Raw genomic sequence first — 16,349 nt, forward strand, 5'->3', positions numbered from 1 at the left:
TTGTCTCTGGCCAAATCCACATGGCCTCACCTACTACTGGCTGGAAAGTTTCCTGTGAGGGAATGCTGGGGAAAGCCCCCATCCCTGATCTTTACCCGTTGCCACAGGCACAACATCAAGCTCGTAACTAAAACTCAGTCAAGTGCTCAACTAACTGTGGTCAAAAACTGAAAGGTGTTGTTGTTGTTTAGTCGTTTAGTCGTGTCCGACTCTTTGTGACCCCATGGACCAGAACACGCCAGGCACCTCTGTCCTCCACTACCTCCCGCAGTTTGGTCAAACTCATGCTGGTAACCTCGAAAACACTATCCAACCATCTTGTCCTCTGTCGCCCCCTTCTCCTTGTGCCCTCCATCTTTCCCAGCATCAGTGTCTTCTCCAGGGAGTCTTCTCTTCTCATGAGGTGGCCAAAGTACTGGAGCCTCAGCTTCACGATCTGTCCTTCCAGTGAGCACTCAGGGCTGATTTCCTTAAGAATGGATGCGTTTGATCTTCTTGCAGTCCATGGGACTCTCAAGAGTCTTCTCCAGCACCATAATTCAAAAGCATCAACTTAATTCAAAAGCATCAATAATTCAAAAGCATCAATAATAACCATAATTCAAAAGCATCAACTGTGGTCAAAAACTGAAAGGTGAGTTGAGAGCATTGTGTCTGTGTTATGCACTCCACATCTTAGTCAACCTTTGGGGAGACACACAGCAAGCTTACAACTCAGCTCTAAACTTCCATTCTGACAAAATAACAGATCCACCTATCAACCTTTGGAAGAGAGCATCTCTTATTCAATCAGAGCACATAATTCTTTAGTTATACTTTCCAGTTCCCTATCCCAGCATCTTTAAGCTCATGTTTGACAATGTAGTACTCTAAGTCTGTAACTGCCACCTACTGCCTATATATTAAACTGCACTCCCTATTCTCTCCCTAGCTACTCCTCGTCACGTGAACCCAATCCCAAATAGATGTTAACTGGGTATCAAATAAGATAACCCCACTTGGGTTTGTACTGTATTCTTATATTTTCATAAGAATATATGGCTGCTCACACACTTGGTATTCCGATTTTAACACTGAAGAGGCTTTTCAAGAGAGTAATTAAACAGAAAGCTGTTTTTTTCTGAGGGATTAAAAATACATTGTATTTCCAATTTAAAAGCAGAATTTAACATTAACATCTTCTTGTTTTGGCCCCAAGTCATATTACTTGAATTTCAAATTTCACTTGCATTAAATTAATTATTTTAGTCTTCCCAGATTCTGCCTATATATACCACTTTATTGGCCAGCACTACCCTGTCCATGGTGTGATAACAAAAATCCCTACTTGTATCACATGTACAAATACTATCTTCCCAACAATTCATTGGTATTTGACTTGGTAGTCCAAATTAGTGCCCAATATTACTCTTAACACCTTAGAGAACATCTTTCAGAATTGTCCAGGAAAAGTTTCTACTGTTTGGCAGAATATGAACTGATACCCTTTGTATAATAAAATAAAAGGCTTACTACTTAGGAATTCAGAAATTGAAGAACTTCTTCTAGTCTAACCTGAATCTTATTTCAACATAAATATCTGAAATCTATCCAAAACACCCCTTTTGTGGGGGCAGATGCACATAAAATGCTCCCAAACTCCAATGCTCCAAGGAAGAATAATCAAAATGCAAGGCAATTTATTGACAAGTGTCTATCATAATTCCCTATCTCCCCTTGAGATTACATTTTCTCCAGGCATTAGTATGACATGATATGGTTGAAGCATTATGGAAAGGCAGTTGAGGAAGACTTATAGAAGAACTAAGGAAAGAGCTTCCTAGAAAAATTTAAGCCAGAGAATAAGCACTTTTCTAAAACCTAATTTACAGCACAGTTCTAATAATGTCTACTCAGAAGTAATTCCTACTGAATTAAATGGGGCTTAGTCCCAGATAAGTGGTGTTAGGATTGCAGGCTTAATATCAGAGGGTGATATCCACCCTACATAAATCCGTGGATTTCAATGGGACTACTTTTTCAATGGGTCTATCTTTTAGGCAAACACTATACTGAACTGGTTTTCGAAAGACAGCTCATTTTGCCTGTAATCCTATGGATGCTGATCCAAAACTAAGCCCCAAAGGGCCTTACTCTATAATAAATATGTTTGGGGTTCTAGCCTTTATCTTGAAAGCTTTTGATAGTGATATTTTAATGATGGTTTTATATTGCTTTTAGATGTATCTTTATGATGCAACCTGAAGCTTTGTGAGAGGGTGTGTGTGTGTGTGTGTGCTGTAATAAATAAACAAGCAAGCAGGCAAACAGATTTTGTGACCTAAAATAGGATTTAGTATAGATGGAGTTAGCTTTTCTACCCTCGTGATTACAGTTTAAATGATGCCACCCCCCAACACCCTAGTGAAAAGAGAAATGAAGATCTCCTAAACTGCAGTGCTTGCCCTGAAACTAAACTCTCTCTATATTCTATATCGTGCCAGTTTTCTGCAAGGAAATCATCTTTATGACACGGGTTCGTTCCTCTTCTCTCGTTCCAGCTTTGTTCTTCTGAAGTTACCCCTGGGTCCCTGGACGACGTGTGCACCGAAACTCAGGTCGATTAGACGGACGGGATGAGACAGGGAGTATCACTAGCGTATAACGGGACCAGAAGTGAGTAATTCAGAGCAGAGCAGGAGGCAGAGGGCCGGTCCCCCTCGGAAACCCCCATTCACACGCACACCCGTGTTCACCGCCACTGTGACCCAACGGCCCTTCAGCGGGGCCTTTACCTCATAGATGTCGGGGATGGAGTGTTTCTTGAAATAGGCCCTAAGCGAGGGGTCCACGCTCTGAAACACCGCCGTGGTCTTAATGGCCTCCATGGTGGGAAAAGGGGCCCTCCGTCCAGCGGCCGCTCTCGCCACCCCGACCCCGGCAGTGACCGCTTGGCGGTTGCCTAGCGACCGGGCTGCCACTGCCCCCTGGACAGGCCGTCACGCGGTCAGCGCGCGCTCTCCGGCCAACGGCCGCCTCTGGGACGCGGGCGGGAGGGAGAACATTCGCCTCAGCTCGCCCACGGCCGGCGGCCGAAGGAAGGCCCCACGTCCCCTCCATGAACGGGCAGCTCACAACCCACGCGCGGCAGCCCAGTCACCGAGGGCTGCCAGCCGCCTCTCTTCGCCTCTGGTCGGTGGCAGCGGGCCAAAATTGAGCGGCCGAGTTGCGCCTGCCGAGGTTGGGGCGGGGGGCAGCCTTCCCCTGAGGGCAAACTGAGGGGCGAGGCGTCTTCTTCAGCATCTAGGCCGCAGCGCGCCTTCTTCGTGGGCTTTGGATTTGCGTGGAGAAGGCCTGGGCAAAGGCTGCCCCCCCCCCCCGTTTTGTTCATTGTAGAGCGGGAAGGGGGAGGCGAGGGTCACCTAGTCCACTGTTCCCCAACCTTGGGCCTCCAGCTGTTTTTGGACTACAACTCCCATCATCCCTCGCTAGCAAGACCAGTGGTCAAGGTTGATGGGAATTGTAGTCCAAAAACAGCTGGAGGCCCAAGGTTGGGGAACACTGATAAAAGATCTCTTGCCCAATGTGGAGCAGCTCGACCCGCAACCCTGAGATCAAGAGTCTCCAGTGCTCTGCCCTGTCTTGCACGGCTTGCTCCGGGGAAGGCGAAGTTAGAAATGCTTTTGGAAGCTCCGCTCTTATGCTTGGCTCTCCTGACTGGCGCACTGAGTTTTGCTCACTTCCCTCGGTCTCCTCACCCCCTTTTCGGACAGGGCAACCCTAATTCCCTTGATCTGCCAGGGGCCAGGCGCAGTCGATTCCGCAAAGGGCCGATCCTCAAGAGATTCCCGCCCGGCCTGGGCCCTTCCGTCCCTCCGGCTCACCTTTCTCGGAGACACCAGGGCCGCCCGGGTCACGGCGGGCTCCGGAGAGCCAGACTCCTCCACCTGGCCGAGCAGACCTTAGACGTAACACTGCTGCTTAAATTTAGGAAAGTCAAAAGTGTCTAAATGAATGGTTGAAACTTAGCTCCTCTCTATCATCTGAAGTTGGTTGAAAGGACATCCTGTTGTGTTGTTTATTAAGAGATGGATACGAAATACTAAGTTGCAGCCTTGGCAACTCTGAGCGAGGTTAACCTTTCCAGATCCCTTATTTCCCTGGTAGATACTTTGGGTAGAAATGCCCTTATGGAAACGAGCATTATATGGCACCGCTCTATCATCTGAAGTTGGTTGAAAGGAGCTTTCTTTCTTCAACTTCATACCTAAGGTTTATAATGAAGCTACCAGGTGAGAACAGTCCTGGTATAACTCTTTCCATTGACAAAACAAAAAAAATTCCTTCCAGTAGCACCTTAAAGACCAACTAAGTTAGTTCTTGGTATGAGCTTTCGTGTGCATGCACACTTCTTCAGATACTTCTTCAGAAGAAGTGTGCATGCACACGAAAGCTCATACCAAGAACTAACTTAGTTGGTCTTTAAGGTGCTACTGGAAGGAATTTTTTTGTTTTGACTATGGCAGACCAACACGGCTACCCATCTGTAACTCTTTCCATTGAAATACCTCACAATAAATGGAGGTGCAACATGTAAAGATGCAGCAATGAATCACAGAATTGGAAGGGACCCCACGGTTATCTAGTCCAACCCTCCAATGCAGGAATATATGGCTGTCCCATACGGGGATCAAACCTGCCACCTTGGCATTGTCAGCACTGTGCTCTAACCAACTGAGCTAAGCTGTTGAAGAGCTTCTTGGATCAGACCAACGGACCATGTACTCCAGCATCCTGTTCTCACAGCGGCCAACCAAATGACTGTGGGAAAGCCACAAGTAGGATTCGAACGCAGGAGCCCTAAGGCATTTTTCAGAAGTCTGTAACTGCTATAACAGAACAGAACCACCACAGAAATGGCAATAAGCATCTCTTTTTATTTACAGCCATAAGTTTCACACAACTTTCTCTTGGTAGTCACAAGACTTAAAATGTCCTAGTAATGTGTTTTTTTAATTTTTTAGGAATGCAGATATATGGAAGCAGGGATAGGACAAGTTTACTCTGTAGCATTTGTAAGTCTTCCTATAAACAAAGTTGAACCTCTAAAAATAGAAAAGAAATTATTATTAGTTTCTTCAACTTCATTTTATAAATGCTGACACTGATGTAACTTAAATTTAATTATTTTTATAGAACAGGGTGGGGAGGCGATGTGGAGATGATTGATGAAAGTCAGTCACATATGGAAAGTGGAAATGGGAAAGATGTTCATTAGCAGCCTTCACTTCTAGACAAAAATTATAAAACTTTATATTTATATTCAGGTAGGTAGCCGTTATATTTATATAACTGGGTTAACAGAAGGAGGAACTGCTAATCCAGGTACTGCCCTGAGATCTAAGGAATCAAGGGTGGTCTAAAAATTTAAAAGGAAGAAAATGGTTTTGAATAGGGCATTCTCTAGCCTGCTGTAAAAAGGAAAATACAATCTATTTGTTAAGCGAAAAGGGTACATACATATATGCTTTCTTTATTACAGTTGTACCTTGGTTGTCGAACTTAATCCGTTCTGGGAGTCCGTTCGTCTCCCGGAACCATTCAAAAACCGTTTGAAAACCAAAAATGATTGGCTGTAGGAGCTTCCTGCACTCAAGCAGAAGCCGCGCTGGACGTTTGGCTTCCAAAAAACGTTCGAAAACTGGAACACTCACTTCCGGAGAGCCAGTGTGGTGTAGTGGTTGAGAGCAGTAGACTCGTAATCTGGTGATCCGGGTTCGATTCCCTGCTCTTCCACATGCAGCTGCTGGGTGACCTTGGGCTTGTCACACTTCTCTGAAGTCTCTCAGCCTCACTCACCTCACAGAGTGTTTGTTGTGGGGGAGGAAGGGAAAGGAGATTATTGGCCACTTTAAGACTCCTTAGGGGAGTGATAAAGCAGGATATCAAATCCAAACTCTTCTTCTTCCAGGTTTTTGACGTTTGAGAGCCGAAATGTTCAGCAACTAAGCCATTCAACATCAAAGGTATGACTATATATGTAAGTTTTCATGTGTTTTTCCCTTGTTGTAAGTGGTCCAAGAATCTGGTTATATAAATATTTCAAATAATAAAAAGGAAATGTCAGTAGTAAGTACAGCATCTGCTTGCATACGGAAACTCCCAGGTTCAGCCCCTGACATCTCTAGGTGGGAGAGAATCCTGCCTAGAACTATGGAAAGGGGCTGCCGACCAGTGCAGACAATACTGAGCTAGATGGACCAATGGTCTGACTCGGTACAAGGCAGCTTCTCATGTTCCTACCATGAGAGCTGCTGTTCCCTTTTCTTGCAATGTCTCCCCATGTGCTTCTTATCAACCTTGGTTCCTGAAAGAAGGTGTCCTGCAGTCTGTTTAGCTGACATCTCAAAAGTCCTGGTGCTAAAGGGGGGCATTGTCACTTTACCTTCAATGCTTGTGGGAAACCATTCATTTATCTGAGCTGCAGTCCTGTTAGGCTCACTGAAGTTAGCCTGGTGTGCTGTGTTGTTTGCCCAGAGTGCAGCATGCTGAACAAACTGCAGAAAAAGATGCACTCCGGCTTTGGCTTGAGTTGGTCACTTTTCTGTACACAGTGTGCAGGAAGTCTTATACGCCCTGATCTAAGAACTAAGTAATTTATTGGGGTTATCAATCTCTTAGACAAATTAGCCACACTTTCATAAATCAATGGGACTTAGCTGTGACTGATGTCAACAGAACCAAAGTGTGACTAACATTCAGCGCACACCAATACATGGCTCCATATGCATTTATGGAATCACTGAATTGTAGAGTTGGAAGGGACCCCAAGGGTCATCTAGTCCAACCGCCAAGGCACATTCTTTCCTTAAAGAATTCTGGGCACTGCAGTTTGTTAAGTGTTGCTGGGAATGGCAACTCTGAGGAATAAACTACAGTGCCCAGAATTCTTTGGGGGAAAGAATGTACTTTAAAGGTGTAGCATGCACATGTAAAGCCCATTGAAGAACATGGAATGAAAGGGGGTTAACTCACAAGTACGTCCCCCTGTATGACTTGCGTTTGTTTTTATATGCTTTCCCCTCAGGACAGTCCAAGCTGTTAGGTGAAGTTCATGACCAAAAAGCTGTTTCTCAGAGGGTTGCCTTACCATGAGTGCTGTATCCCAGAGCTGGGCTAATATGCTCCCTTGAGCCCCAAAGAAAGACACACTCACTGGGGAAATGGCGAGGTTGGTTCCATGGTTGAGCTCTGCCCAGCATTCGTAGAGAGGGCAAACTCCGTGTTCAGGTTCTGCGGTTCATGGTTGTGCTTGCTGTCCCCAGCGTTTGAGGAACCAAGTGACAGAAGGAGGGTAGTGCTGGAAAATGACAGCATGAAGGCAGATCTGCCAAAAGATGGCCTCAAGCCTGCATAGCAACCAGCAATGGGGAAACTCAGTCACCAACACCAATGACAATTGAACCAAATATGAACACAGCGTTGTGAATAACCCGTAAGGGTTTTTTTTTTTAATTGCTTTTTTGTTCATACTTGCATCTACATCAAAGACATATCTTCCTTATTTTACGTAAGTCAGTTTTGTCAAAATAAAAAATAAAAAAAAGTACCATAAGTCCTTCTACAATATATTTAGTACATAAGTTTGACTTCCCATCCTTTCCCAATTTTTCCACTCTGATAAACCTATATATAAATCTGTTTTCTCCCTTTTAATCTGTATTACTCACAGAGATTACTCAAAGGCTGCTAATGATTTCAGATTGCAACAATTATCCTTCAAATATCTCCTTAGAAGTTACCAGTTTGAAATGAACTCCTGTTTTGACTTATCTTTGATCTTTTCTGAGAGACTGTCTAATTCAGCATATTCTACCAGCTTTAGTAACTGTTCAGATTTAGTGGGAATTTTGTCACTCTTCCAATGTTTTGCTATAAATACCCTTGCGGCAATGGTGGCATACAGAAAGACTTTTATCTTCCTAACAATGTCTGGACCTGTAATGCCCAATAAAAATGATTCTGTGTGATGGCCTGGGATTCCGAGTCTGAGAGCGATCCGGAGGAATCCCAGCCGGCACAGGAGTCCCCGCCTCCAGGGCCGGCTGAACTGGGGCAAGGCCTAGATGCTGAGGAACCTCAAGAGCAGGCACCAGGTGAAACCATTCTGGCCCCAGAGGTGCTGGAAGACTCAGTGGCTACAGGTGAGCCTCCCCCGGGGCCCAGTAACCCTTCGGCCTCTCCTGATCTGCAGAGGCTTAGGGCAGAGAGGCGAAGGGAACTGGTGTCTCCCAGGAGGAGTGCTCGCCTTAAGGCCAAGAGAGGCGGGGCTTCTGGGGGCCGGGACCGCCCCCGGCCTTAGAAGAAGATAAAAGTCAGGCAGCCCGGTCCCAGGTTGCGGGAGCAACGTCGTTGTGGAGTACCTGCTTTACCCAGTCCTTGATCTGCACTCCCAGTGTGCCTGTTCCTCGCCCGGCTTCCTGTTCCTGACTATCCGGTGTTCCTGTTCCTCACCTGGACTCCTGCTTCTGCCCTACCAGTGTTCCTGTTCCTCGCCTGGACTCCTGCTTCTGCCCTACCAGTGTTCCTGTTCCTTGCCTGGCTTCCTGCTTCTGCCCTACCAGCGTTCCTGTTACCCCGCCTGGCTCCCTGTCTCGGACCTCGCGTCTCATCTAGTGATCGTCTACCCTGCTAGAGACTCTGGACTGATCTTGGGCTACGGTAATAGTACCTTATCCCCCCTGGGACCAGCACATTCTGGTTTCTTCAGTAAGGATACATTTAACATTGTTTTGAGCTCTCTCTATATATCATTCCAAAAGGTCTTAAACTTTTTACACACCCACCACATGTGGAAGAGAGTTCCACCTGGTTCTCTGCATCTCCAGCATGTATTTGGAACATTTTTGTACATTTTGGAAAGTTTACAGGGGGTTAAATACCATCAATATAGCATCTTTTGGAGGTTTTCCCTTAGCGTAAAACATGCTGCAAATTTCCAATTAACTTTCCATAGGTGTTCCCATTGGCTCATGTCTATGTTGTGGCCAAAGGCTTGAGTCCATTTAATCATTGCTGATTTGACCTCTTCTTTGGCTTCCCAGCCAAGGAGGAGTCTGTATGTTTTAGAAAGAGTTTTGGTCTTAGAGTTTACCAGGTCGGATTCAAATTTTGAAATCTCCGTCGCACATCCTTTCTTTTTATCATTTTTAAAATTTTCAAATTGATAATATTTTTGCTCTTTGAATTGCTTGTACCTCTAAAGGGGCAATGGGAGAGTTTAATATCCTGGATTTCTCTTTTGAGATCTTAGGCAGTCCATTCTTCTTCAAATATTCTGCAATTTTTTCACTTTTTTCGGACCCTTCTTTGTATAACTCTGTAAAGGTAAAGGTAAAGGTACCCCTGCCTGTACGGGCCAGTCTTGCCAGACTCTAGGGTTGTGCGCTCATCTCACTCTATAGGCCGGGAGCCAGCGCTGTCCGCAGACACTTCCGGGTCACGTGGCCAGCGTGACAAGCTGCATCTGGCGAGCCAGCGCAGCACACGGAACACCGTTTACCTTCCCGCTGGTAAGCGGTCCCTATTTATCTACTTGCACCTGGGGGTGCTTTCGAACTGCTAGGTTGGCAGGCGCTGGGACCGAATGACGGGAGCGCACCCCACCTCGGGGATTCGAACCGCCGACCATGCGATCGGCAAGTCCTAGGCGCTGAGGTTTTACCCCCAGCGCCACCCGCGTCCCGTATAACTCTGTAGTAATTGGCAAAACATCTACTGATTTCCTTTGGATCATCAGACCATTTATCATCCATTCTGATTTTATTAATCTTTCATCTCGTTTTTTTTTTTTTTCTTTAGTTGCCAGGCCAAGAGTTTGCCCAGCTTATTTCCGAATTAAAAATGTTTATATTTTAGCCATTTGATCTTCCATTCCAGCTCTTCATTTATTACCATCGAGAATTGTGTTTGAAGGATTTTTATATTGTTTAATGTTTTCATTGTCTGGTTTATTAAGTAATTCTTTTTCATTTCTTTGTATTTCTTCCCAGATTTCCTTTCTTTCATTTTCCTTTGATGGGCATTTTCTTTTATGAAAAATCCTCTAATGAAAGGAAAAGGAGAGGATTTTTCATAAAATAACCCACAAAAGTTACTAGCCTGCAAAAAGTCTTACTAACCTGTCAGGGGCTGGCAGTTGAAAGGTGGAGAGCTGTGTTTCTATGCTGGTTGCAGGGAGCATCCTTCCTCTTGCAGCCCACTTGAAAAGGGGCAACTGCTCCATCCCTTCTCCATCAGTCCACTTTCTGTATGTCAATCAGACCGCCTACCACCGAGGTACAGCCCTTCCGCAATTTCCAAGGAGTTCCATGGCCCCTCACCCCAAACCTTTACTATGAAGGATCACAAGAGGAAAGTGGTTTACCTAAATTATCATCCCTACTGCCATTCTTTGGCTCTGGCTAATTGTTTCTGAATTTTTTATTGGAAGAGAAAGAAGAGAGGATATCAGGGTGGCCAAATGGGACAGATTTGCATATGCTAATTTCAATGCACACATGCAAGTTTAGAAATAATTAGCATAATGGAAACGCGGTGCTTCTCACCCTAGCAGGGAAGACTTTGACTAGGTGTTTTAGAGACTTTCTTATATACACTGAACATATCCTTGGAAATAGACATTGCCTTCTTGTCTTCCTGGGCATTTCTTGAGCTCCTCTGATGGAGGAGCTCTTCCGCCATCTTCTTCGAGAGCTGTCCTGCTGCTCACAGAAAATGGGCCCCTGCTCTCCCTCCAGGTCTTCTAGGACTATGTCATCTAAATGGAAAAGAAGAGAAGCCTAGCAATTAGAACTGCTTGGGGGACTTTCTTATATACACTGAACATATATTTGGAAATAGACATTACCGTCATTTTTTCCTGGGCCATCCTCTTCTGGCAGGAGGTATGCAGAGCCTACAGGGAAACAAAGAGCTACATGGGATATGTTTATTTTTCATAACCTCGAAATAGGCCTCAGACAGTTACAGAGAGACCTTTCCTAAGAAACCTTAGGGACTAATATTACTATGGAAGCAGCTGTGCTGGGCCCGGGGGTAACCCGTGAAGAACAGTCCAGGACCAGTCCAGAATCCAAAGGTTCCGCTGGGAGTCAGTCTGACAGGGCCGAAGCAGGAAACCAGGCAAGGACAGGTACAGGATCTCAGGCAGGATCTAGCATACAGCAATGTTGCTCCCGCAACCTGGGACAGGGTCCGACAGCCTTTTATCTTTGTCGGGGTAGCGGCCGGTCCTGATCCCCCAGCGACTCACCTCCCTGTTTCGCCTGAAGGCGAGCACTCCTCCTGCAAGTACTCAGGTCTCTCCTTCTCTCAGACCTTAGTCTCTGCAGCTTGGGCGATGTCGGTGGGTTACTAGACCCAGGGGCCGCCTCAGCCTCCCCTGACCAAACCAGTAGTGGAGCAGCTCTAACTGATGGCCCAGGTGAAGGCAATGAGGTAATCCCTGCATCTGGAGCCAGGGTAGGCTCAGGCCCCTGGCTCGGCCCAGCTGGTGTTTGTTGCAGGGGAACCTGTACAGACTGGGACTCTTCAGGATCAGGCCCCAGACTTGGTTCAGATGATGCCTGAGGCAAAGGATCCGGTGCAGACTGAGTCTCCTCTGGTTCTGAGCCCGAGTCCCAGTCCCAGGCCATCACATCAACATCTATATGCTGAAGGGTTTTGCCTTTTCTGTCCTCTGAAATAGGGGTGTAGAGGGGGAAGTTGTGGGTGAGAGGGAGGTCTCAGGGAGAGGCGAAATCTTACTTCACCTTCCCAATTGGGATAACACTTTCCTCAGCCTAGAAAAGCCTAGAAAAGAAAGAGCAAAATGTGAGAAATGTGGCTCACAGTACTCTCCTGTCCCTAAACTGGTTTTGGCATTCACACATCTACGCTCAAGAGGAATTCACTATAATCACAGAATTCAGATGCTGAGTGAAATCCTACTTACATTTCCATCTCCTTTCTCTCACACAGACGAAATGATCCAACCATAGGAGCCCACCAGGTCTTTTAGCACTCTGGTGACCAGTGAGCCAGCAGAGGAAGATGTCACAATGGCTTCTGTAAATCGGGGGCTGTCTCTTCAAAATAGGGACACTTGGCAGGTCTGCTGAGGTGCCCAGATGGGAGACCACCAGGGAACCCATGGTATGGTGCTTAGAATTATACAGACAAAAAGTACTATGTAAATAAATACATACATATATAGTCCTTTTTGTCTTTTCTCATGCAATAATATTTCACTAAGTCAGAAAGAGGCCTTCTGCTCATGAACCTGTGGACCTGAGCCTCCAAAATAGCTCTACTTGGGAGTAATTTTTTCTGACCCCAGTGGAAATTAGTTCCTAGTGAGCATGCTTGGGATTGTGGTATAAGGAACATGACCCGACACTGCTGTCAAGAAAGGGGATAGCTAGCTTTATTCAAGTTTGCCACGTGTTGGGGGGCTCGAAGAAGAATCCCATGCTTGGGTGATACATCAAGAAAGATTTCAGAAATGTGTGCAGCACGGTGAGGGAGAAGAAGAGAAGAGTTGTGTCATTCACACAGAATTAAGAATGCCACACACATGAGCCCTTAGACACCTCTGGAAGTTGTGCACAATGGGTGCCACATCTTGCTGGGCTACACAACTCCCACAGTGAGTGCACACAGCAAATGGGACTGTGAACATCAGGACTCAGCCTACGCAGTCGTCCTCAGCAACAAAAGTTACCCCGGCACATTCTTCGTTTTTATACTTCATTCCAAATCGGGGATTTGGTGCAGGAGATTTCAGTATCTTTGCCTTGAGAGTACCATTTCCTCATGGCCCTTCCTTGGTGGCTTTCTGGAATCACAGTTTTAGGCAGGAAATTGGATGGGCTGGGTTTTTGTTTTTTTTACATTTTAAAGGTTTGTAATGGTGGTTTTAATATGTAAACTGTTTTAAAAAAACAGCCTCCAACATTTTTCCAATAAAAATAGGGACGTCCCATTCCATAATGATAATTTTACTCTTTATACCCCACACATATTACTGGGTTGCCCCAGCCACTCTGGACAGATTCCAACATATATAAAAACATAATAAAATATTAAACATTTTTTAAAAAAACCCTTCCCTATACAGGATTGCCTTCAGACGGCTCAGGGGTCGGATAACTCCATACCCTCCTACATTTCTCCAATAAAAGCAGAGATATTCTAAGGAAAGGTGGGACTTTCTGGGATCAAATCAGAAACCGGGATGGCTTCTCTAAATCAGGGACATCCCTGGAAAATAGGGACACTTGGAGGGTCTGAAAAATGTGTATTGTTTCAACTCTGTGTGAACCACCCAGAGAGAACTTTGCTGACTGGGCAGTCAATAAAGGGTATACATAAATAAGTGCATGAAAAGAATCCACCTGGAAACATTAAGAACAGTTTCTGTCAGGCATGTCTTCATAAATAACTCTTTAAAAAAACAAACCTATGCATATGTTTTCCTCAATCTGTAGATAATGTAATGGCATTTCTCAACTAACCCATTTATTGACCTATAACGTTCCCAGATCTTCCATATTACGCCTAAAGACACAAAGGAAAAAAGGGGTTTTCAGCCCTGTCCTGTCTAGGAATAATAGCTGCATAAAAGATTAAATGACTTAAGAGAGGGAGGCCTCCCTTTTGGTGAAATGTCCTTTGGGCCTATTCCAACATAAGCCATGCTTTCTTATTTTGTTCACCTGCACATAACTGCCGTATGTGCTGTAACTGGTAGCAGACACTGCACAGTCCAGCTGATGACTGATGGGCGCAAGAGATCTGGCACCACAGGTTGTCATCACCACCCATTTCTGCAGGTGAAGGTGAATGAAAGGCAAAATAGTACAAATAGCGCACACAGCTCTTAGAAACTGGAAGCTCCACACCTTGGCTGCCTAAGAAGTAAGGTAAAGGTAAAGGTACCCCTGCCCGTACAGGCCAGTCGTGTCTGACTCTGGGGTTGCGTGCTCATCTCGCTTAAGAGGCCGGGAGCCAGCGCTGTCCGGAGACACTTCCGGGTCACGTGGCCAGTGTGATGAAGCTGCAGCTGGCGAGCCAGCACCAGCGCAGCACACGGAAACGCCGTTTACCTTCCCGTCCCGCTATAAAGCGGTACCTATTTATCTACTTGCACTTAAGACTGCTTTCGAACTGCTAGGTAGGCAGGAGCAGGGACTGAACGACGGGAGCTCACCCCGCCGCGGGGATTCAAACCGCCGACCATACGATCGGCAAGTCCTAGGCACTGAGGTTTTACCCACAGTGCCACCCGCGTCCCGCCTAAGAAGTAGCCCCTGACAATATAGCAGGGATGGGGGGGGGGGCATGCTAATAAACACTTCCTTTCTTCTAGGTGCTTACAAGTTTGCTGTCTAATATCTGCTCTAGTATCTTCTCGGGTCAAGGAAGTCAAATGAATAAGTCCAACAGCGAGTTGCTGCTTCAATGATCAAATACTGTGCAAATTCTTACAGAGACCAAGCCAGTTTGCTTTGTAATTCCCTGTAGAAAGGTTTCCAATTGGGAAAGTTGACCAGCTAACTCCTGTATGAAAGTCATCAACTATCACCTACCTGAAGCAGGAAAAGAGGGATGGGAGACATGGGAAAGCAAGCCCAAGACACCACCTGCTTTGGGAGCTTTGCGACTTCAAGAACTGGTACCTAGTTGGCTTGTTTCCCCATTCCTTCCTGTTTTGTTAAACATTTTACAGTATAAACCTGTCTTCTTTGGCATTGGGGTGGGGAGGGATAGGAAGACATCTTAACTAGAAATCTTATCATGTGTACTTACTGAGATTGTACATCATCTAGACCGACAGACAGCTTTCTTGTTTCTGGGTTAACGCACATGCAGAAATATGGAGTCCAGTAACATGGGTGTCACATTGCTTATATTTGCCACGCACCAGAATCCCTTGTTTAAAAATGTTCAATGTATTTAAATGCCAGCAGAATTATGGAAGATCCACACTGTACTCTCAACAGCTAATTATTGGTGGAAGTGGTGATGAAGAAAAAGTGAGGAGTGGGCCTGAAAGCTGAGAATTAAAATGGACCAAGTATTGCAAATACTTACAAGGCAGTTGGTGGTATGTGTTAGGCCAATACTGACCACTGTCTTTCTTCAGCCACACACGAAAAGTTCTGTAAAAGAAAGGGAGGAAGAATCTTTCGCATTTCCCCAAAAATGGTAGGGTTTCTCATTCAAAAAATGGACACAAGTGCTAACTGAGGATTTGGCTAAATGGACTTTGGAAGACTTGCCAGTCATTAAGAATTAACCCCAAGAGCTCAAATGGGTCCCACACCTTCCTAGAACAAATATGGAAAAGAAGCTGGTATGCCTTAAGCAACTGCATCTAACAGCCTTATCTTGTCACTTATCTTCTGAATCTTTTTTTTATATATATATACTGGTTTTCTGGAATATTCTGGATACACCTAAAGTTAACTCATTTTCTCATAGAGAGGACAGAAGAATAGCAATAAAGTTACAGCACTTAAGGGCCATTTCACATATGGCAACTTCTCCCACCAAAGCACTTCAATCCCACTGGCACTCCTTCTTCCGAAATCATCTTCTATGAGCAGTTGAAGCAGAGGGAGGAAAGAACCACCACTGAACCCAACTGGCCCCATTTCTGGCCATTTCAATATTGATGTACCATTAGGAAGAGTCAGTATTTCTCCTTTGGGTGTTTTCAAGAGTTCTCAGGTAGCTGAAGATGCAGAACAGAAATGCAGCTTTGGTTTGTCCTAAGAAGTTCAAAAATATTCTCAGCCAAATGAGCACCAAGTCGAATACTACTAGGAAACCACTTTCCCCAGAGGCCATGACTTTGCTGTCATCTGTAGTTATTGCTGTTGTTACTACTCATCTCTCACTTACACTAAAAAGCTATTATATTTCATCACAGGCACTTGATTCCTTTCTTTCCATCCCATCTGTCCCTGTCTCCCACATTGTAATAAATTTGCTTAAATATGGTCCTTTGGTATCTTATTAGCTTAGCAAAATAAATCTTTCCAAAGAAGATGCTTCAGAGTCACATGATTCTAAAGCCCACATTCTTTGTTAATAACATACACACACCCAGATACAAATCCAAACTTGACTACTCAGCTGTGCAAAAAGTAGTCGTCATGATATGTCATCTTGTTACTTAACCATCTGAGAACAAGGCTTTGAAGCAAGCAGTGGCGTAGCATGGGTTGTCAGCACCCAGGGCAGGGCAAGTAATTTGCGCCCCCTAACCGCACCGCACGCCTGGCACTCCCCCCTCCACAGTGGGGGGGCGACCCGCCGGTTCG

At 45.3% G+C, this 16,349-nt stretch overlaps 3 protein-coding genes across 7 annotated transcripts in view; 1 reads left to right on the plus strand and 2 right to left on the minus strand.

Annotated features, from left to right (window-relative positions):
- Positions 1–2,900, minus strand: part of FBXL13 (F-box and leucine rich repeat protein 13) — a 72,621-nt gene extending 69,721 nt beyond the window's left edge. The window contains exon 1 of the mRNA XM_028745696.2: positions 2,775–2,900. Coding sequence (XP_028601529.2) covers positions 2,775–2,867 — 93 coding nt within the window. The 5' untranslated portion in view covers positions 2,868–2,900. The remainder of the gene's footprint in view (positions 1–2,774) is intronic.
- LOC114604992 (uncharacterized) lies at positions 2,857–12,094 on the plus strand. Of its 3 annotated transcripts, none has more exons than XR_003708468.2 (4): positions 3,064–3,171; positions 5,004–5,054; positions 5,951–6,005; positions 12,001–12,094. XR_003708468.2 is itself a non-coding variant. In XM_077935772.1 (3 exons), the coding sequence occupies exons 1-3, from the start codon at positions 2,857–2,859 to the stop codon at positions 7,082–7,084; spliced, it is 384 nt and encodes a 127-aa protein (XP_077791898.1). In that variant the 3' UTR covers positions 7,085–7,174. The 3 variants fall into 3 exon arrangements, 1 of the variants encoding a protein (XP_077791898.1); XR_013394538.1 differs by lacking the exon at positions 12,001–12,094 and adding an exon at positions 7,067–7,164; XM_077935772.1 differs by lacking the exons at positions 5,951–6,005; positions 12,001–12,094 and adding an exon at positions 7,067–7,174 and having other exon boundaries at positions 2,857–3,171.
- Positions 4,897–16,226, minus strand: LOC114604991 (uncharacterized). 3 transcript variants are annotated; one of them, XM_077935771.1, is made up of 5 exons: positions 11,975–12,110; positions 11,294–11,832; positions 10,889–10,936; positions 10,587–10,798; positions 4,897–7,388 (listed from the first exon to the last, which is right to left on the minus strand). In XM_077935771.1, exons 2-5 carry the CDS (start codon positions 11,673–11,675, stop codon positions 7,383–7,385), a joined length of 648 nt encoding a protein of 215 aa, XP_077791897.1. In that variant the 5' UTR covers positions 11,676–11,832; positions 11,975–12,110; the 3' UTR covers positions 4,897–7,382. The 3 variants fall into 3 exon arrangements, 2 of the variants coding, with proteins under 2 accessions (XP_077791897.1, XP_077791896.1); XR_013394537.1 differs by lacking the exons at positions 4,897–7,388; positions 11,294–11,832 and adding exons at positions 14,830–15,182; positions 15,704–16,226 and having other exon boundaries at positions 9,725–10,798; positions 11,975–12,182; XM_077935770.1 differs by lacking the exon at positions 4,897–7,388 and having other exon boundaries at positions 9,725–10,798.
- Between the last annotated feature and the right edge of the window lie 123 nt (positions 16,227–16,349).

This window comes from Podarcis muralis, chromosome 10 (genome assembly GCF_964188315.1).
Source record: "Podarcis muralis chromosome 10, rPodMur119.hap1.1, whole genome shotgun sequence".
In the NCBI taxonomy this organism is placed as follows: Eukaryota; Metazoa; Chordata; class Lepidosauria; order Squamata; family Lacertidae; genus Podarcis; species Podarcis muralis.

Coding starts and splice junctions, on each gene's coding strand:
- LOC114604992 (XM_077935772.1), top strand. CDS start 2,857: ATGGCCTCCATGGTGGGAAAAGGGGCCCTCCGTCCAGCGGCCGCTCTC. Junction 3,172..5,003: donor GCCGCCTCTCTTCGCCTCTG/GTCGGTGGCAGC, acceptor TTAATTTTTTAG/GAATGCAGATATATGGAAGC.
- LOC114604991 (XM_077935770.1), bottom strand. CDS start 11,675: ATGGCCTGGGACTGGGACTCGGGCTCAGAACCAGAGGAGACTCAGTCT. Junction 10,937..11,293: donor CCTTCAGGCGAAACAGGGAG/GTGAGTCGCTGG, acceptor GTTTCCCTGTAG/GCTCTGCATACCTCCTGCCA. Junction 10,799..10,888: donor TGGCCCAGGAAAAAATGACG/GTAATGTCTATT, acceptor TTTTCCATTTAG/ATGACATAGTCCTAGAAGAC.